Source organism: Palaemon carinicauda, chromosome 6 (genome assembly GCF_036898095.1).
Source record: "Palaemon carinicauda isolate YSFRI2023 chromosome 6, ASM3689809v2, whole genome shotgun sequence".
In the NCBI taxonomy this organism is placed as follows: Eukaryota; Metazoa; Arthropoda; class Malacostraca; order Decapoda; family Palaemonidae; genus Palaemon; species Palaemon carinicauda.
Genome location: NC_090730.1, coordinates 17,386,885 through 17,408,737, shown reverse-complemented (window position 1 = coordinate 17,408,737; position 21,853 = coordinate 17,386,885). Strand labels below are relative to the sequence as shown.

Here is a 21,853-nt window from a genome sequence, read left to right as displayed (position 1 = left end):
TCTTGCACGCAGTACGACAACTCCCATGCATGCTCTGGCAACGAGCCTTGTGCAAATTGTAAACAGATAGAAGACCACAATGCTTTGATTCAGTTTTTGTCGTTATTTGTGTATTGAACGTTGATGTTATCATCGGCATTTGAAGTAACTATTGCAGAAGGTGCGTACATTTTACTCTTATGGGTGACCATAATGTTTGAGAGCATATATAGCAGATGGTCATAGTAGTAGGTAGAAGCCCCCGGTGTTGACCCTTGTAAATCATGGTTCCGTATCCTATACTCTGAAACTTTTTCCTAAATTTCCTTTTGGTGATATGTTTGCTTTGACTATTTTAAGACTAGGGAAACGGTAATTACATTATGGTGCTGTAGGAAGCTATCTTCCAGGGACTGCTTGGGTAAACTACTACTATTATCTTACAGACACCTTACCTTAAGGGGTAATTGAGTACCGGTAGGAAATAAGATTAATGCAATGTGTAGCTCTTAGCTATAGGAAATGGCCAGCTTCTATATTTACAATAAGTGAACTGTTTCAACCTGGGTGCATCCAGCCAGGAATTATTAGCAAACTTAAGCTAATCCAGAGAAAAAGTGTCGTGTATAAATTTTTGTATCGAAGATTTTATGCGCATGATATCGTTCATATTATTTGATTTATTTCAATTATTATTACTAGGTGAATCATGCTGATGGGTTCAAACTAATATTTTAATAAACATTTATTGAATAATGCTGCACATAATCATTTGGGGAATTTTTAAAAATTTGAAATAAAACTTAACCTTAAAATCTATGGTTGTGTTACCTTGCCAGGAGGAAAGCCATTTAGGAAGCAAACACAGGGTTGAGACTTAGTCTTAGGTTAGGCTACGGCTACGGTATTCTAAAGAAGTTGCAGGGGCTGTATCCCCCTCTTTAGGGAAGTAAGGATATGGCTCCTAGGTCAGGTTAGGTAGGAAACCTTAGGTTATGTGGTGTTCTTCTGTTTCTTTCCATTTTGAAATATGGTTTTTCAGTCATAACTTATGAAATTTTACACCTGGTACGTCCTTACCAACTACTTATGGAGTTTTACCTGAAATCCTAGGGGCTGGTTACATTGGGTAAGAACAAATTGTCTTAGGTTAGGTTGAGAATCTTGGGTTAGGTCATATCCTTGAGTTTATTTTCCTTGAGAAATATTTTGAGGACTTATCTTGTATTTCAGTTACTGTCATCAAAATTATTCAAAGCACATAAGAATACACGAAGAACACCTCATTTTTTCCAAAAGAATTCTTGGTTTCCTATGTTAATTTTACTGTAATTTTATGTGCATGACCAGATAATGTTTCATTTCTTATGTGTATACGAACCTTTTCTCCTTTAAAATGGGGAATGTCTTCAGTGGAGCTAAAACAGCTGTTGAAATAGTTAATGAGGTAGTTAATGGTGGGGTGAGCATTGGCGAGTTAACCCCGCTCACCATCCTGTCAAAGACTTCACTTTTCTTCTGGCACAACTTGTACAGTTGTACTGTTGTGTTCTATCCAAGACTTTTGAATCTTTTTTTTTTCATACATTTTATTTTAAATTGGTGATATCGCTTTTGTGGTAATGATGGAACAAAGCAGGAATGCGAGTGTAAGTTGCCGAAACCTCCTCTCTAGAAAGGACAGTGAAAGATCTCTCTGGGTGCTAGCTCCAATCACTTTTTGGAGCAGAAGGAGCCTTCGTCATGCAGAAGTTCCCACAAGATCCCTTCCTTGTTTAAGGATAGACACTCTGAGAACAATTGCTTGGACCGTTTAGTGTCTCACATTCTCACTCGCCTTTCAGAGACTAGAACACCAAGTACGACCCTGACTTCAGGGGACAAGAGCAGCAAAGGCAGCTCGACCTTGAATCAACAAACACTGTTTTCATCTGCAGAGTACTGATCCAGCTTCCTTCTCGGTCCGGTTACGTCACTCCAAAGGGAGAGACGAACTCTTGATGGTTCCAGTCTAGTCCTTCCTTCAAGGGAGAGGCAAGGATTCTCACGGTGTGGGAAACTTAGTTGCCTCTGATTAAGGCCCACTGCTGGTGGAGACTTCGATCCCCAAGACAGAAACCACCTACCTCAAAGTCTAGTCCCTCATTGGGAGATTTTAAAGACTTTGGGGAGGGCAGGACAGAGCCAATAATGGATGAGATGACGCCTATTGACTAACGCTCCTCAAGGGTTAAAACCTGTCTTTAAGCTTCCATATTCTGTTATTGCTTTTCCACCTTTCTTCCTGAGCAGAAGAATTGTAAACAGGATCTTTAACTGCCAAACCTAAGAGTGGGCTTAGTGGCACCAAAATGGCCTTAAGCAGAGTGGTATCCGGACCTTCTGACGTCATCCAAATACCCGTAGAGCTCTCCAGCTGACCCAACCTGCTGCGCCAGCCACACATACGGAAAAATAACAGTTCTATGACATCCCTGTTACTTCACTGCTGGAGGTTATTCAGCATCTCCTCCGAAAAAGAGGCTTTCTGCAAGGCTCTGCTAAAGAGATGATGAAAGAGAGGCTTTCCGCAAGGCTCTGCAAAAGAGATGATGAAAGAGAAGCTTTCCGCAAGACACTGGGAAAGAGAAGCTTTCCGTAAGACACTGGGAAGAGAAGCTTTCCGCAAGACACTGGGAAAGAGAAGCTTTCCGCAAGACACTGAGAAAGAGAAGCTTTCCGCAAGACACTGGGAAAGAGAAGCTTTCTGCAAGTTTCTGTGAAAGGGATAATGTTGGGAGATGCTGGCAGACATGTGGACATCCCCGGGGGTGTTGTAATTTTGCGACACCTTAACGAGCTTGAAGGAGAAGGTTCCCCACCTTTTGAGCCTTGCCTGCAGAGGACACTCCTGTAGACAGGAACTCCTTGTGATGAGCATCAGGAGTGGTCACCCTCCCAGTGGCTGGCATTTGGCAAAAGGAGGAAGAAGAGGTCCAAAAGAGATTCTTTGTCCTCAGGTTCATCCTCGAAGTTTATGAAGTCCTGACCTCTTCCTCTGACCCTTAGTACACCTTCCTCCAACCCTTCCCCGTCGTTTTCCTTTGGAAGACGAACGGAGAAGAGTGGTTACCTGTAACTTTAGGCTAAGGCTCAAGCCCTGAAAACCTTCCTATTTCCCCTAGAGGAATGAGAGGGCTTCCCCCTCTGGAGTAGGCATCCTCCTCTTAATTTACTGGTTAACAACATCCTAAGAGTTAATTGGTCCTCCTTGTGTTTGCAGACCCTACACTCCAAGAAGTTGTTAGTAAGAGCGCTGGCTTCGAAAGAAGCACAGTTCTGCGTTTCTGCTCCTGCACCTGTCACCTAAAGCTTGTCCCCTTCAAGGGCGGGGAAGAGAGTCTCTCCTTTTCTGGCTCCTCCTTTCGAAGCCACCTGCCATCTCTCCAGTCGCAGTATTGCCTCATGAGACTAGAGACATGCTTAGTGTTGTCATGTCTCTTGTGTGTACAATAAATTCTTGTGATGGTGAGCAACATGTCTACCAATACGCATGCATGGACTAACTGATGTGACCCTATTGGACAACCCCTTCTCTCCTGTGCCTGTGGTAGTTGCATGGTTAGCACCAGCGAGCACTATCTCCTCATTTGCGCAGGAACCAGATGCCCTCATCAATTTGCTCACAACCCAAATGCTCCGTAACACCTTGTGCGTTGCCCAGGTGTGCTGAAATCAGAAATGTCTCTCCCAATTGCGCGGTACCCAGAGATGCCTCATCTATGCACACTCAATCCAGAAGCGCTTTATATATTTGCGCCTAAACCAAGCACATTTCATGTATTGTATACATGTACTATATATGCGCTACAGAATCCTAAATGAATCCTTGCTGCATGAGTTTCCAAAGTGGAATGCATTGCAGGAATCTCCGTAGGAGAGATCTTATGCCTGTGAGAGCTAATGTGTGCCCCCTCAAGCCTGTTGTCATGACATTAACCTTGAGTTCTGAATACCCAATGGAGACATGACCATTGACGTCAAATCATTCCTCTGGGGGACTCGAAGCTGTTAACCCATTAAGGTTCTTATCTCCCAGGGTAGGTTCTTGCGTAGATGATTACCGATTATCACCCATTGAATTCATCTCAACCTCCCACTCTCTCCTCACCTCTGCCAGAGAGAGCTCATGATGTCAGAGGAATCGGCACAACCTTGGTATTCAATAAGAATATTTCTGTACAACAGGTACTCCAGGCAGGTGTCGGGAAATGACAGATCTTTTTCACTGCCCATTACCTACAGAAGTTGATCCACAGGTCCCTAAACACTTTTTTGGTAGGGCCTGTAGTAGCTGCACAACAGGTGGTATAGCTACCGTGGCCCCTCTCAGATGGTGGTGGTTACATGTTAGTCTGGGATGAAAGTGAAGAATGATTGTCCATTTCCTTTTCTTTTATTATTATTATTATTATTATTATTACTACTACTAGCTAAGCTAAAACCCTAGTTGGAAAAGCAGGATGCTGTAAACCCAAGGGCTCCAACAGGAAAAAATAGCCCATTGAGGAAAGGAAATAAGGAAACAAATACTGTTAACTTTATAAAAAGTAATAGAAAATTGAAATAAAATATTTGAAGAACAGTTAACAGCAATATAACAATAAAATATTTTAAGAACAGTAACAACATTAAAACAGATATTCATATAAAAAGAGACATGTCAGCCTGTTCAACATAAAAACATGTGCTGCAAGTTTGAACTTTTGAAGTTCTACTGATTCAACTACCCGATTAGGAAGATCATTCCACGACTAGGTCGTAGTTTAAATAAAACTTCTTGAGTACTGAGTAGTATTGCGCCTTATGATGGAGAAGGCCTGACTATTAGAATTAACTGCGTATCTTGTATTACAAACAGGGTAGTACTGTCTGGAAAGATCTCTTGGGGCACAGTTGAAAACCCTGTCAGCTGGAATCAATTTGCTTATGGGTAAGCCCCACTTAGCCTGTGACTTTTCTATTTATGTGATATAGAAGTGATATTCCCCGCACTCCTTAAGAGGAGAAGTCTGTTGTAACCAGCCAAACCCATTGATACACAGTACATGTATTTATGCCTCACTGTTACTGCAGAGAGATGTAACCAGCCAAACCCATTGATATACAGTACATATATTTATGCCTCACTGTTACTTCAGAGATGTGTTGTAACCATCCAAACCCCATTGTCAATACATGGCGATGTGTTGTAACCATGTAAACTCATTGAGATATATTTTCCCCCGTGTTACTACAGAGAGTTTTTGCTCTGCACTCTGTATTTCATGGTCCGTGGACCCGATGGCGTTGCCAAACCATCGGTGTATTGGATTTAAAGAACCTTAACTCTGCACCACTTGCAAGGGTCCAAGTTTTGGTAGCCTGGAATATATACAGTACCTACCCAGTTGGAATAGGGACTTCTCCCACCTAAGAATGAGTCTCCTATGTAAAGGATGAAAGTTTGTATTTGTATTGGAACAAATTACAAATTTGGAGGTAATTTGTATTTTTCCCTAACTGTAGAAACATGAATACTTTACTGTATTCATACTTTCCTGCCATCACCTACCCCCTAGAAAGTTTGGCTGCCATCAGAATGAATGCTTAGTGAGCAAGCAGGAATAGGGGCTTTCCTTCTCCTGGTCATAATTACTGGCTTTGCTGATAATCTATCCTATGTAAAGGACAAAGGTTTTTATAGTTAGCCTATCTCCAAGTTTGTTATATTGATTTTAGAAATTTTCATTTTTCATTGTTCCAGGGTTAAACAGGTCATACAGTACCTTATTCATTTATGTCTAGATTTTAAAGCCCTTCATGTACTGTAAACTTTACGTGGAGTATTTCATTTGCTGTTCTATTTCAGGATTAAGGCTGCTGCTCTGAATGAAGGAGTGGAAAGTAAGAGGAATATTGATGAAAAATCACCGTGCAGAATGAGTTCACAAGAAGGCAAAGGTACCAAATCGAATCATTGATCTACACCTCACCTTTTTCTAGCAGCTTTTGGTGGCTACCAGGTGTCACCTCTCAGTCGAATTATAAAATCGCCCTACCCCACAAAGTTGCTCAAAAATTATACCTGATGGTGCGCTTTGTGTAAGTGCCCCAATGCAGGCGTTTTCGACGTGTGCATGCGGTGGGACGCCAGCTTCGGATGAACTTGTTGGCACGCATCTATTAACCGCATTTGCTGTTTAATTCCGCATTAACACTCGTATGACTTGACATTTGTTTTATTTATTTATTTGTTTTTCGTAGGTAGCTTCTGCAAAGTTTTTTTATTTTGTTGTTAGGGTATGAGTACCAAAGCAGAAATTGAAAGATTTTCCTGAAGGAAAGGAGACTTTTAATTTAGAAATTGGCTCTCCAATCGAAAAAATTACTGTCTATTCTCTCATACAATTCTTAATATTTTATGTGTGTTTTATTAGGTGAAGGCAGGGAAGGTTGACGTTTCAAAATTGACTTACTTAAATTACTGGTGGTGTTCAAGCAATGGTTATGAAATGAGTGTCAAGTAATCCAGGGGGAAAGCTATTGGCACATAATTTTAAGTTGTCATTCATCTAATGGTTTATGCTGGGAAAATATGCATTTGAAAATGGTGTGTAATAGAAAGAAAGGCATGCTGAATGATTCATGGTTCTTTGTATTTGCTTTGAGGTTGGGACAGGGATCACTTCAGCTTGGGAAATTGAAGAGGAGCAGTATTTTTCCCTGTTAACAGTCAAGGCCAAGAACTGGTGGTACAGTCAATGAAGCAACATTATACTGTATGATGTAGAACTTTATTGTATGTGACTTTCTCCTAACACCTTGCATTGGTAACTTTGCCTCTGAGAACAAACTTGTGCCTATTACCAGCTTTTGGGAGTAGTCAAACTTAGTATTATTAATTTTCCTGCTACCTTAATACTGTAATTATATTACATTTGTTACAACAAGGGTGTCTTTCCCCCAACTACCCCGAACGTAATTGCAGGGCTTGAGCGTCACGGAAGTGGGTGGGAAGGGATTCTTTTCTGTGGTGGTTGTCTTCGACCAGCTTCACCACTAATTATCACTTGCAACTAGAAAGCTTAGATTAATCAATACTTAAACAGTGGGTCGCATGGATGCTTTCCCATTTTCAAGCTGTCGTTCTCTTTGGTTCTTCATCTTTGTTTTCTGCCAATATGGTTTACAGAATGGGTGGAATGGGAATGTATGGGAAGCTTACATATTTTGCCCAGGTATGCAGAATTGAGCCTTTGCATATTTTTTGTTTTCATGTTAGAAACATTTAGCGTGGCTGTAGGTGTGCTAATAAAGTATTCACCATTTGTATGTTAAATTATATTTCTTAGTTTTGTTGGTAAATAACATTCTTTATGGTATAGAAAATTTCTGAAAAATAACTGTAGAATAGAGTAAATGTCTACGACCCATGAAATATGATTGATGTATTTTTTTGTATTGGGATATTTTTTTGTATAGAAAAATACTGTAAATACTTTGCAAAATGTTTCATGGACTTGAAAATAATTTAGGGTGGAGGAATTGCTGCATTTTAAGCTACCTAGTTTGTGAAGGTTACTAGTGTAATACTGTGAAAAAAAAATGCTTGTTCATACATGAATACAAATCTTCATCCTTTAATAGGGGTAAGTTTTCAGCTTGGCTGGAACTCGGCACTCAAAATTTATAGAGAGGTTTGATAGTTACTGGCTGGCTGTGGGAAGCCCCGCCTCTCAGCCAGTACACTGAGTAGCCATTTTGTTTTCAGCCCCCGGAGAGTACAGATATATGTATTTCTGCATTTTAATTTTTTCCTTCTGCTTCAAGATAATGGTAAGTAGTGTGCTGTGTGTTAGGGAAGATAAGGAAGAAGAAAGACTTTGCTCTTTTCATGATAACTGTAGCTGTCTGACAGGTTTCTGTATAAGCTGCCTTTATACTGTAGGCTCTTCCTTGACCGTTTATTAGCGGACAGAAACCTTACTGAGCGCGTTGACATCCCAAGATTTTAAACTAGCCAGTAGGGTTTTATGGGCCTTCTGTCCCCTTAAGAATGAGTTTCTTATTAGAAGACTAGGGTTTGTATATGTTGAGGAAGAAATCACAAATTTTTAAACATGAAACTTATCCGTTGGTTATATAAGAATGGCTAAAGTCCCTGGACGCCCAGCAGAACTATTCAAAATCTCGCGGCTATCGCAGATATGCCAGGTGTATACTAGCGCCCTTCCGGTAGACAGGCCGAACTAATCCAACCACTTCAGATCTTCTCTGCCGCCATACTGGCTAGAACGTTGGAAATTCTCTTGCAAGTAACGATGAGGAAGGCGAATTCTCGTTGGAAGAGGCGGCGCAAATATCGCCTCAAGGTGATCCCAAGTAGTCTATATGGTTGGGCATGAAACAGCAGCTCTCGTCGCTTATGCAGTCTTATCGGCCTGCTGTTGACATTGCGGCTGGGCGTCAGTCTCCCATTGTAGACCCGATGTCGCACAGGCGGCCTGTTGTCTCTTGTACTGATGTGTTATCGCACAGGCGGTATCCCAGTCGTAGTGTTCAACAGCGGGTTGAGGTGGATGCATCTCGTCAGAGCTCTGTTTCGCAGCATCTATCGATTGCGCATACAGCCGATCGTCAGTCTTCCAAACGTGACGACGCTCGCCAGGGAACGGAGCGGGCCGCTAGGCGGCAGGATGGGAGCGGACGCGAGACGGAGCGTCAGCGCCAGGCAGACGCTATGCGGCAGCGTGACGACACACAGCAGTTAACCCATGACGCCGCGAAGCATCAGCGTGAGCGGCAGGCAGACGCTAAGTGTCAGCGTGACGACACGCGCCAGTCAACCCATGACATGGAGGAGCGTCAGCGCGAGCCAGATTCTACCCATGGTACCATTCGTCCAGCTACCAGTGACGGTTCTAGGCAGTCAATCCATGACTCCTCATGCCAGCCAATCCATGACTCTACACAGCAGTCGACTGTTTTCGCAGCGCATCAGGTTGATGCTGTTTCACAAACCGATTGTGATAGCAAACGCAAGACTATTGATTGTCAGTCTGATGGGGGCATTGAACAGCGCAAGCGCGCCCATGTCAGCACTGACGTGCCTGCACAGGAACATCGCCTTTCTGATCAAGGCACATCTCCAGTGGCTGAATTGTCGGAGGAAGATCCGGATGAGGTTTTCTCTCAGGGGGAACAATTGGTTGACGTTTCAGAGGGAGTAGAGGATAAGCCACCCCAACATTCGGTGGACCTTGAGAAACTAATGCTGGTCTTCACGGAGTTGTTTCCAGACCATTTTTCTCCTGTTGCCCCACGATCTCCTCCTTCGGAATTTATCCTCGGTAAAGCAGCTAGGACATCCCCTTTCTCAAAAATGGTTCTCTCCGGCTCCTCTAAGAGAGCATTGAAATTAATGGGAGTGTGGATGGACTCTAAGAAAGTTCTTGGCAAGACATGTTTTGCTTTTCCACCAGCCAAACAAGCTTCCAAATCGAGCGTTTGGTATGAAACGGGAAATCTTAGGTTTGGGAGTTCCTGCGTCTGCTCAGGGAGACTTTTTGAGCCTAGTGGACTCTTCTCGGTGTCTAGCCATGAGGAAGACGAAAGTGTGGTGGTCAATGTCAGAGTTTGACAATCTCTTGAAAGGTTTGTTCAGGGTTTTTGAGGTGTTTAATTTTCTGGACTGGTCTCTAAGAACCTTGGGTAGAAAAGTAACGGAGATGAAGGGCACCGACATGAGTAACCTTATCCAGCTTATGTCTTGTATGGACAAGGCGGTTAGAGATGGTTCTAACGAATTGGCGGCCCTGTTCACTGCAGGAATCGGGAAGAAGAGGAAAACCTTGTGTTTCTTCCCCTCTGTGGGAGTCACTCCATGTCAAAGATCGGAGTTACTTTTTGCTCCCATGTCTTCTGCTCTATTCCCGCAGGATTTAGTGAGGGAGGTGGCTGCAGCATTGACTCAGAAGGCTACTCATGATTTGGTTGCCAAAACAGCGAGGAAAGTGTTGCCTACATCTTTCTCTTCCCGTAGAGCGAAGGAAGGGACGTTATATTCCCAGACTGCTCAGCCCTTTCGTGGTAAGCCTGCCGGGAGAGGTAACTTCAAGCCCGATCCGAGGAAGTCTAAGAACAGAGGAGCTAAGTCCAGTCAAGGCAGGGTCTGCCTGTCCTCGCCTTCAAGCAGCAGTGGGAGCCAGGCTAAGTTACTTCTGGCGAGCCTGGGAGGTAAGAGGAGCGGACCCTTGGTCCGTTCGTGTTCTAAAGGAAGGATACAAGATCCCATTCTTATCAAAGACTCCTTTAGCCACAGATCCTGTGGATCTCACGCCCAAATACAGGGAAGGACCGAAGAGGCAGGCCATGCAGCTTCAGATGTCTCTCTTGCTGGAAAAGAGAGTGATAGAGAGGGTGCGGGACTTGGAATCGCCAGGATTTTACAACCGTTTGTTCCTGGTTCCCAAGAGTTCAGGGGAATGGAGACCGGTTCTGGATGTAAGTGCCCTCAACAACTACGTCCAGAATTCGAAGGTCACCATGGAAACTCAGAAAACCGTGCTGGCAGCAATAAGAAAAGGCAACTGGATGGTATCGTTGGAACTCCAGGACGCTTATTTTCATGTCCCAATACATCCAAGTTGCAGACGTTACCTGAGGCTCTTGTACGGGAAGGTCTTCCAGTTCCGAGCCTTATGTTTCGGTCTCTGCACAGCCCCTCTGATATTCATGAAGATCATGCTGAATATGGCGAGCATGCTGCACTCAAGAGGCATCAGGGCCTCCCTGTACTTGGACGATTGGCTCATAAGAGCTCCCTCAGCCGATCGCTGTTTGAAGGATCTTCAGATGACTTTGGATTTGGCAAAAGAGTTGGGACTTCTAGTGAGTTCAAAGAAGTCACAGCTGACTCCATCCCAGAAGATTCTTTATTTGGGGATGGAGATTCAGAGTCAGGGTTTTCAGGCTTTTCCATCTCCTACAAGGATTCAGTCAGCACTCCTAAGGCTTTGTGGCTTTATGAGGAAGGACGTCAGTTCGGTGAGAGAGTGGATGAGCCTTCTGGGAACCCTCTCATCTCTGGAAAAGTTTGTGTCTCTGGGGAGGCTGCACCTTCATTCCCTTCAATTTCATCTCAATGTTCTTGGAAGAAGGGAGACAGTCTCGACAGGGAGTGTAATCCCATTACCAGTGCAATCAGAACGCACCTTCAATGGTGGAACAACGTTCACAGACTCAAGGAGGGCCTCTCGTTGGAGCAAAAGAGCCCAGACCTCGTGTTGTTTTCCGACGCCTCAAACTCGGGGTGGGGAGCAACCTTAGGGAAAAGAGAAATCTCAGGTCTATGGGCAAAAGAACAAGAGATACTTCATATCAATCAAAAGGAGCTTTTAGCTGTGCACTTAGCTCTCAAGGGATTCGAGAATCTGTTCCTAGGCAAGGTGGTTCAAATCAATGCGGACAGCACCACGGCCCTAGCGTATATAGCAAAGCAGGGGGGGGACCCACTCGAAGTCTCTTTACGAGTTGGCGAGATCTCTTCTCGTATGGGCGAAAGAAAGGAGGATTGTTTTATTGACACGATTCATTCAGGGAGTCAAGAACGTGAGTGCTGACAGACTCAGCAGGAGGGACCAAGTTCTCCCCACAGAGTGGACGTTGCACCTAGACGTTTGCAAGAAGCTGTGGCGGTTATGGGGTCGTCCCCTCATAGATTTGTTTGCAACCTCGAAGACGAAAAGGCTGGAGACATACTGCTCCCCTGTTCCGGATCTCGAGGCGGCTCACATAGACGCGTTCCTGTTGGATTGGTCGCACATGGAGGTGTACGCGTTCCCACCCTTCAAGATCCTGTACAAGGTGGTGCAGAAGTTTGTATCTCACAAGGAAACCAGAACGATCCTAGTTGCTCCTTTCTTGCCGTCAAGAAGTTGGTTCACAGAGGTACTGGAATGGATGGTGGACGTGCCGAGAAGCCTTCCGTTAAGACCAGATCTTCTCAGACAACCCCACTTGGCAAGAAACCATCTAAACCTCCAAGCTCTACGTCTGGCTGCCTTTAAACTATCGAAAAACTCGCAAGATCTAGAGGATTTTCGAAGGAAGCAGCCAAGGCTATTGCAAGAGCAAGGAGGACTTCTACCAGCAGGGTGTATCAGTCAAGTGGGAAGTATTCAGAGAATGGTGTAGGGCTAACTCGGTTTCTTCTTCCAGTACCTCTATAACACAGATTGCCGATTTCTTCTTAGATCTTTGAACTAAGCATAACTTTTCTGCCTCTACTATTAAGTGGTACAGAAGTATGCTGGCAACTGTTTTCAGACTTAGAGATTTGGATCTCTCCAGCAATAAAGACCTTCAAGATCTTCTTAGGTCTTTTGAAACTTCTAAGAGATATCATCAAGATTCACCTGCTTGGAATTTGGATGTAGTTCTTAGATTCCTCATGAGTGACAGATTCGAGCCTCTGTGCTCAGCCTCGTTTAAAGATTTAACTTTGAAGACCCTTTTCTTGGTGAGCTTAGCGACAGCTAAAAGAGTCAGTGAGGTCCATGCTTTGAGCAAGAACATTATTTTTAGAGACGGGAAAGCAGTATGTTCCTTGCAGCTGGGTTTTCTGGCCAAGAATGAGTGTCCTTCACATCCATGGCTGAAGTCTTTTGAGATTGCTAATCTCTCTGATGTAGTGGGCGATGAGGTGGAAAAGGTGCTCTGTCCTGTTAGGGCACTAAGGGTCTATTTAGACTGAACAAAGAGTTTGAGAGGCAGCTCGGAGGCTCTCTGGTGTGCAGTTGAGAAGCCCTCGCAGCTTTTGTCGAAGAACGCTCTATCATTTTTCATAAGGCTCTTGATTAGAGAAGCTCATGCCCAGTGTGGTGAGGCAGAGCTTAGGCTGCTTAAGGTGAAAACACGCGAAGTAAGAGCGGTAGCTACTTCGGTAGCTTTTAAACAAAATCGTTCTCGCATAATGGATACAACTTCTTGGAGAAGTAAATCTGTACAGTATTCGCATCCCATTACTTGAAACGTGTTCAGACCCTTTATGAGGACTGTTATACTTTGTGCCCATTCGTTGCGGCGAATGCGGTAGTAGGTGAAGGATCTACCACTACGGTCCCCTAATTCCTAGTACCCTTTTCTATCTCTTGGAACTTGTTTAGTTTTTATGGTTGTATGTGGAGATTGGTCGTCGGTCTTCCATAATCTGTTGATTTGGTTAGGCGGTCATGTTATTCCTTGAGAGTGCCCGGAACAAGGGTATTAGTTGAGGTCCTGTCAAGTTATATGTTATGGCACCGTTTGACAGCTCCTAGAGATTATCAGCCCCTTGGTGGACCGCTGGATCTTCTGAGGATAGCAGACAAAATGAGGTAGAGAACCATTGCAGTCTGCTTCCTTATCAGGTACGAACCTCTTAAGTTTGTTAGGTGTAACTCTTAAGTGAATTTCCAATACGTTGCTGTCTCTGACCCACCACCAAGGGTGTCAATCAGCCATTCTTATATAACCAGCAGTTAAGTTTTATGTTTAAAAATGATATTTTCATAATAAGATAAATTTTTTATCATACTTACCCGCTGGTTATATAAGTTTTAATCCCACCCTCCTCCCCTCTAGAGACCAAGGGGCAAGGAAGATCTGAAGTGGTTGGATTAGTTCGACCTGTCTACCGCAAGGGCGCTAGTATACACCTGGCATATCTGCGATAGCCGCGAGATTTTGAATAGTTCTGTTGGGCGTCCAGGGACTTTAGCCATTCTTATATAACCAGCGGGTAAGTATGTTCAAAAATTTATTTTATTATGAAAATATATTTTAATTTTACAAGTAGTTTGTATTTTACATAACTACAGACCTGAGTCCATTAAATTTCACTTCCCGTCTCAGTCAACCCGCAATCCTATGGTGAAGGTCAGAGTGGCTACTCATTATAAATTTTATAGCAGAATTCCAGACAAGCTAAAAAAATACTCCTATTAAAGGATTCAAGTTTGTATAGTTGGGAAAAACACAAATTACTATTAAGATTTCTGATGTTTATGAACTGGTAATTTATATATACGAAACAAGTAAAGTATTTGGGAGATCGATTTCAAAAAGTTGTAGACTGACTTATTCACTGTGAAGGTTTTATACATCCTGATCTCATAGAATTGATTGGAAGGAGGGTGAGCTACAGTGAGTGAGCTAGTTGCTTCATCTTATTCATACCTTACTCTCCCTCCAAAAGCCAAAGCTGGTATCATAGTACTGTAGTATTTTGTGCTTATTTTGAACAATTTGGTTTCTCTACCTTTTGCTAGATAAAGCTCACATAAAAAGCAAGTTTACATGTTAACAATCAGAAAAATTGCACGACATATTTAAGACCTATCGGTATTTTGAAAACTACTCTACTCCTATTAGTACATAATTGTCACTTGCATCGTATTTTCACTATAATTTTTAAAGTATAAGTATTGAGATCAGCTTAAAGGGAAAATTTCAAGTTTTCCAGGAAACAAATTATTGATTTGATTTTATTTGTATTGAAATATACAGATCTTCCTTTAGTATTTTCTGTTAGATTGTTCAATTTATATTAAGCAACTTTATTAACCTGTTAAGCATCCCCCCGGTACCACCTTGCTGCTAACGTACCGTCATGCTTTTTTGTCAGTTAGCGGTCATTTCACTAATGATAGTTTTTCAAAGTTAGTATTACTGTAATTTTTATGCTTATAATTCGTATTTATATAGGGTAGTTAAATGTAGGAATATTAATTAAATAATGGAATAAAAAACAATGAATAGTACAGTACTATAATTTGATTTCAAAATGCTATATAATACGGAATTAAAAATATACATTTATGCATTATTATTCTTTTGTTATCATTATCAGACTGCTCATCTAGGATTTCACCTAAAGAAATGTGCCTCATTTTTACGTCGCTCATTTTGAAAAGCAAAATAAATTACCCTCTCTCTCCATAAACGCCCGAAGTGCTCTGAAAGGAAACCAGACAGTACCAGTTGTCTGACATCAAGCGACCTTCAAAAAAAAATTGCCATACATCATATAAGTTTCAATTTACAGTACAGCTTACATATGCTAAGAGTGTTACCAAGTGGTGCTCCTATATTTACTATACGAGTAAACATATTACGGGACTGACAGCTTGAAACACGCATTTAAAGTCATGAACGTAATATTCCGTTGAAGGTGGTGCCGAGTCAATCGCGGTGAGCGTATAATTACGTGGGTGACAGTTAACAGGTTAACAAAGGTAAATTTGTCATATCTGTCAAAGTACAGTAGTAGTATGACTGAGAATTAATGATGGTTCTCCTTTTATAGGGCACTTATGATCATAACTTGGAATTTTTTTTTTTTTACCCACAGTTATGGGAACTTCTCAAGTTATCATTTGATAAATAAGGGTTCTGTATACTGTACAGTACTCCAGCATAGTTAGGGTTTTCATGACTTGAACTGTTACTAGTGACAGATACTAAATGTTACAAGGTGAGGGGATGATTCTTTGAAGAGATATTGAAGAAAAATCTTACTACAGTAGTATCTTAATTTATGAGTTGAGTTGATTCCTGTAGGGACCTCATAGCCTAAGAGACTCCTGTGGTTTTGAATATAAAGGAAATTCGCCCAATGTGTTCCGGCAGTCCATAAATATGCGTATGCACTTATTTTTTCAATATTTAACTTAGCCGGTGATTATAATAGCTGCAACTCTGTTGCTCGACAGAAAACTCTAAGGTAAAACTCGCCAGCGATCGCTACACAGGTTGCGGGTGTGCCCGGTGATTATAATAGCTGCAACTCCTTGCTCGACAGAAAACTCTAAGGTAAAACTCGCCAGCGATCGCTACACAGGTTGCGGGTGTGCCCGGTGATTATAATAGCTGCAACTCCTTGCTCGACAGAAAACTCTAAGGTAAAACTCGCCAGCGATCGCTACACAGGTTGCGGGTGTGCCCAACAGCGCCATCTGTCGTCCAGATACCCAGTACTCAATGTAAACAAAGACTCAATTTTCTCTCTGTCGTGCTATCGACAAGACGTACTTACTCGCTGTTGCTAAACTGGAGTTTTTTCACAACTAATTGGTGAAGTACATTATTCTAGTTTTGAGCTTTCGCTGTGCAGGGTTTCTCTTCACAAATCCTTGAACTCTTTTTGATAACGGATTCTTTGTTGATGACTTTTTGATAGTTTTTGAATTCCCCTTTGACCAATTCAAAATGGCTGACCCTTCACAAGTCCCAAAATTTAGGAAGTGCAATGCTAGGGACTGTTCAAGGCGTCTTCCGAAGGCCTCTATCGACCCTCACACTGTTTGTTCCAATTGTCGGGATAAAACCTGTCAATTGGAAGATCGGTGTGAGGAGTGCGTTGGGCTTTCGAAATTCGATTTTATCGAATTCCAAAAGTATACACGTAGGCTAGAGAGAGATAGAGTTAGGAGAAGTTCCTCTCGTTCTATAGATATTTCCTCTCCTCATGCCCCACAACCTATTCCTTCCCCTGTAGTGGTTGCTCCTAATCCCCCTCCTGGTACTCAGGAACCTTCGATGGCTGATATGATGCGTGCCATCCAAGCTCTGGGTGAGAGAGTTGAGTCCCTGGCTAGTGACCGTAATCAGCTCATGGCGGATGTGAAGGAGCTGAAGTGCAAAAGTGCAGTGGGAAGTGATAAAGTGAGTGATAGTGTTGTGGATAGTGTTGCGCTTGAGGGTTCGTCTGTTCGTGCCTGTCGTCCTCCTAGTCCGGGACCTCTTGCAAGCTCCCAAGTCCAGGGGAGAAGCAATGTCGTACGACAAATAGGTTCGAGAGGCTTTAATCAGCGAACAGACGTTCCCTCCGTGGTATCGGGCGTATCTACCCAAGATCGCCCCTGCCTAACAAAGACGAGAGAGCCCATTTATACCTCGTCTTCGGAAGGTGTTTCTCGCAAGAAACCATGGACCAAGGTCTCACGACCGTTAAAGCGCAAGTCGGTCCCTTCCGCACAAGTCCAACGGCCCAGTTGTAGCCACTGGGTCAGTTCGGACTTGCTGCAGTCATCCGATGACTGCTCACCTCCTAAGAGAGGCAAAGCGGTACCGCTTCAGACAGTTACACCGTCTGTCGCCGCACCTGCTCCTGTAGACCCTAAGTGGTCTTTACTGCAAGACATGCAGTCTAAACTAACGTCTCTTATGCAGGACTTTCGTGCGGAGAAGGTTGCTGCCGCACCAGCTAGTGCAGCTCCTTGCCTACAACCACCCACACGATCGGTTGTGCGTCCTGTGGACGCTGAGGTAACCTTCTCACGCACACCAGTTGAGAAAGTTCCGCCACCCATGCGTTCCAGTGTGATCTGCCAGCCGCATGTTGACGTTCAGCGACGCACGGAGGTATCCGTTGACGTTCGTGAGGTTCAACAACCGTCAGAGTTGTTTTGTTTTGACGCGGTGCGTCAACCTCCGCAACCCAGTGTGGTTGCCACTGCTCACCCACATCAGTCCAGACAGGCTGGAGTAGACGCTGGGCGTCCCCGCGCTGCTATGGTTGTTGCCAGCTCACAGACTGGGCAGCAGTTACATGACGTTGCGTCCGGCTCAGTCACGCATGCACCCGTGCGACCGGACTCAGCTAACCAGCCGTTACCCACTCCGTTGCCGTTCCCTCATCAGTTATCGGATGAGGGACTTTCTGATGATGATGTTGCTGCACACGTAGATGAACCGCATTCAGAACTGGACGAGCCTAAGTCTACACAACCCTCTTTGGACTTTAGGAAAGTTTTGGCCCTGTTCAAAGAGATGTTTCCGGACCAGTTTGTTTCTGTGGCTCCGCGTTCTCCTCCGTCAGAGTTTGTGTTAGGCATGCCGTCAACCACTCCTGCCTTTACTAGACTCGTCTTCGCACGCTCGTCCAAGAGAGCTTTGCGGGTGTTAGGAGAATGGCTGCAGTCCAAGAAGAGTTTAGGGAAGACAGCTTTTACATTTCCCCCTGCTAGACTCTCTTCTAGATCGAGCGTCTGGTATGCCACGGGAGAAGTTCTCGGCTTGGGAGTTCCTGCCTCTGCCCAGGGCGACTTCTCAAGTCTTGTAGACTCTCCCCGCCGCCTTGCCATGAGACGCTCAAAGATATGTTGGTCATCTTCGGACCTGGACCACCTTTTGAAAGGTATCTTTAGAGCATTCGAAGTTTTTAACTTCTTAGACTGGTGTCTAGGAGCTCTAAGCAGAAAGATCTCTCCGACAGAGAAGGAGACTTCCTTGCTCATTATGTCCTGCATGGACAAGGCCGTACGTGATGGGTCTAATGAGCTTGCTGCATCATTTGTGTCCGGAGTCCTCAAGAAGCGTGAAAACCTATGCTCATTCCTTTCTGCTGGAGTTACACCATGCCAGAGATCCGAACTTCTGTTTGCTCCTCTTTCCAAGTGCCTTTTTCCAGAAGACCTGATTAAGGAAATTGCCGCTTCTTTGATACAGAAGGATACTCACGATCTTGTTGCGTCCTCAGCTCGCAAAGCCACCCCTTTGCCTACCTTGTCAGCTAGACCAATGATGGACACTCCAGCGTCCCGTTTTATTCCGCCCTTTCGTGGCAGAGCCTCCAGTAGAGGAGGTGCTCGTGCCGAATCGAAACGAGGAAAGAAGAAAGGAACCAAGTCCTTTAAGGGCAGAGTCTGACTGCCAGCTTCTTCAGACAGCAGTGGGAGCCAGACTCAAGAACTTCTGGCAGACCTGGGAAAAGAGAGGCGCAGATGCACAATCTGTGAAGTTGCTCAGAGAGGGGTACAAGATCCCGTTTGTACGAAAACCCCCTCTAGCAACGTCTCCCTTCGATCTCTCTCCCAGGTACAGAGAGGAAGACAAGAGACGAGCATTGAAACAGGAAGTGTCTCTCTTACTAGAGAAGGGAGCGGTAGTCAAAGTCTCGGACCATCAAACCCCGGGATTCTACAACCGCCTCTTCTTGGTGTCAAAGAAGACAGGAGGGTGGAGGCCGGTGCTAGACGTCAGTGCACTGAATGTCTTTGTCACAAAGCAGACGTTCTCCATGGAGACCACAAAGTCGGTTCTAGCAGCAGTCAGAAGGGAAGACTGGATGGTCTCTTTAGACCTAAGGGACGCCTACTTCCACGTCCCCATCCACCCGGACTCCCAACCTTTTCTGAGATTCGTTTTCGAAAAGGTTGTCTACCAGTTTCAAGCCCTGTGCTTTGGCCTAAGCACAGCTCCTCTTGTGTTTACGAGGCTGATGAGGAATGTAGCCAAATTCCTTCATTTAGCGGACATCCGAGCCTCCCTCTATTTGGACGACTGGCTTCTCAGAGCTTCTTCCAGTCGTCGCTGTCTGAAGGATCTAAAGTGGACTCTAGATCTGACCAAGGAATTGGGTCTCCTTGTCAATATGGAAAAGTCACAAGTGGTCCCATCCCAAACTATTGTGTATTTAGGGATGGAGATTCATAGTCTAGCTTTTCGGGCTTTTCCGTCGGCCCCCAGAACAAGCCAAGCCCAGTTATGCATCCAGAACATGCTGAAGAAGGAACGATGTTCAGTCAGGAAGTGGATGAGTCTGATAGGGACGCTATCATCCCTGGAACAGTTCGTGTCATTAGGAAGACTACACCACCGTTCAAGATTGTCAACAAGGTACTGCAGAAGTTCGCCTCTCACGAAGGGACAAGGTTGACGCTAGTTGCTCCCCTCTGGCCCGCGAGAGAATGGTTCACCGAGGTACTTCGATGGCTAGTAGACGTTCCCAGAACTCTTCCTCTAAGGGTGGACCTTCTACGTCAGCCACACGTAAAGAAGGTACACCAAAGCCTCCACGCTCTTCGTCTGACTGCCTTCAGACTATCGAAAGACTCTCGAGAGCTAGAGGCTTTTCGAAGGAGGCAGCCAGGGCGATTGCTAGAGCAAGGAGAACATCCACCCTTAGAGTCTACCAATCGAAGTGGGAAGTCTTCCGAAACTGGTGCAAGTCAGTATCTGTATCCTCGACCAGTACCTCTGTAACTCAAATAGCTGACTTCCTCTTATACCTGAGGAAAGAACGATCACTTTCAGCTCCCACTATCAAGGGTTACAGAAGCATGTTGGCATCAGTCTTCCGTCACAGAGTCTTAGATTTTTCCAACAATAAAGATCTACAGGACCTCCTTAAGTCTTTTGAGACCACGAAGGAGCGTCGTTTGGTTACACCTGGTTGGAATTTAGACGTGGTACTAAGATTCCTCATGTCAGACAGGTTCGAGCCGCTACAATCAGCCTCCCTGAAAGATCTCACCTTAAAGACACTTTTCCTGGTATGCTTAGCCACAGCTAAAAGAGTCAGTGAGATTCATGCCTTCAGCAAGAACATCGGATTTTCGTCAGAAAAGGCTACATGTTCACTACAACTTGGTTTTCTAGCCAAAAACGAGCTGCCTTCTCGACCTTGGCCGAAATCGTTCGATATTCCAAGCTTATCGAATATGGTTGGCAATGAACTAGAAAGAGTCTTATGCCCTGTGAGAGCTCTCAAGTTCTATTTAAAACGAACTAAACCTTTACGAGGCCTGTCTGAAGCTTTATGGTGTTCAGTTAAGAAACCATCTTTGCCTATGTCAAAGAATGCTTTATCCTATTTTATCAGACTGTTAATACGAGAGGCTCATTCCCATCTGAGTGAGGAAGACCAAGCTTTGCTGAAGGTAAGGACACATGAAGTTAGAGCTGTCGCAACTTCCGTGGCCTTTAAACAAAATAGATCTCTGCGAAGTATAATGGACGCAACCTATTGGAGAAGCAAGTCAGTGTTCGCGTCTTTTTATCTTAAGGATGTCCAGTCTCTTTACGAGGACTGCTACACACTGGGACCATTCGTAGCAGCGAGTGCAGTAGTGGGTGAGGGCTCAACCACTACAATTCCTTAATTCCATAACCTTTTAATCTTTCTCTTGAAATGTTTTTTATTGTTGTTTTTTGGGTTGTCCGGAAGGCTAAGAAGCCTTTCGCATCCTGGTTCATTTGGCGGGTGGTCAAAGTCATTTCTTGAGAGCGCCTAGATTAGGGGTTTTGATGAGGTCCTGTTGTATGGGTTGCAACCCTTGATACTTCAGATCCTAGGGGTCGATCAGCATCCTAAGAGGATCGCGAGGCTCCGTAAGGAAGACGTACTTAAAAAGGCAGAGTAATTGTTCAAGTCGACTTCCTTACCAGGTACCTATTTATTTTGTTTTTGTTATTTTGATAACTTCTAAAATGAAAGAAAAACTCTTAGCTCATAATAATGTAAACATATATTGCTGGTCTCTACCCACCCCCCTGGGTGTGAATCAGCTATTATAATCACCGGCTAAGTTAAATATTGAAAAATGTTATTTTGATAATAAAATAAATTTTTGAATATACTTACCCGGTGATTATAAATTAAAGGACCCTCCCTTCCTCCCCAATAGAGACGCAGTGGAACGAGGAGAAAATTGAGTCTTTGTTTACATTGAGTACTGGGTATCTGGACGATAGATGGCGCTGTTGGGCACACCCGCAACCTGTGTAGCGATCGCTGGCGAGTTTTACCTTAGAGTTTTCTGTCGAGCAACAGAGTTGCAGCTATTATAATCACCGGGTAAGTATATTCAAAAATTTATTTTATTATCAAAATAACATTTTAAAGGTTCGTAATTGGATTTAGTGAAGAAAATAAAACCCCTGACATCAGAAATTAATAAAAATTAATGATTAAAAAAAATTAAAAAATTAACATGCACTTTACCATAAAGGAGAGTTAGTGTGGCATGAGGGAGACAAGAGAGGAGGAGGGTGTTATTGCTTGGAAGGGAGAATCTCCCTCTATGAGCAG

The 21,853-nt window shown here is 43.9% G+C and overlaps 1 protein-coding gene across 7 annotated transcripts in view; it reads left to right on the top strand.

The window, feature by feature from the left end:
* Positions 1-21,853, top strand: part of G9a (histone-lysine N-methyltransferase G9a) — a 112,753-nt gene that overhangs the window by 432 nt on the left and 90,468 nt on the right. For 2 of the 7 annotated variants that reach the window (XM_068375024.1, XM_068375018.1), the window contains exons 1-2: positions 24-160; positions 5,870-5,961. In XM_068375024.1, coding sequence (XP_068231125.1) covers positions 5,940-5,961 — 22 coding nt within the window. In that variant the 5' untranslated portion in view covers positions 24-160; positions 5,870-5,939. The other 5 variants (XM_068375021.1, XM_068375020.1, XM_068375022.1 and 2 more) reach the window with 4 other exon arrangements.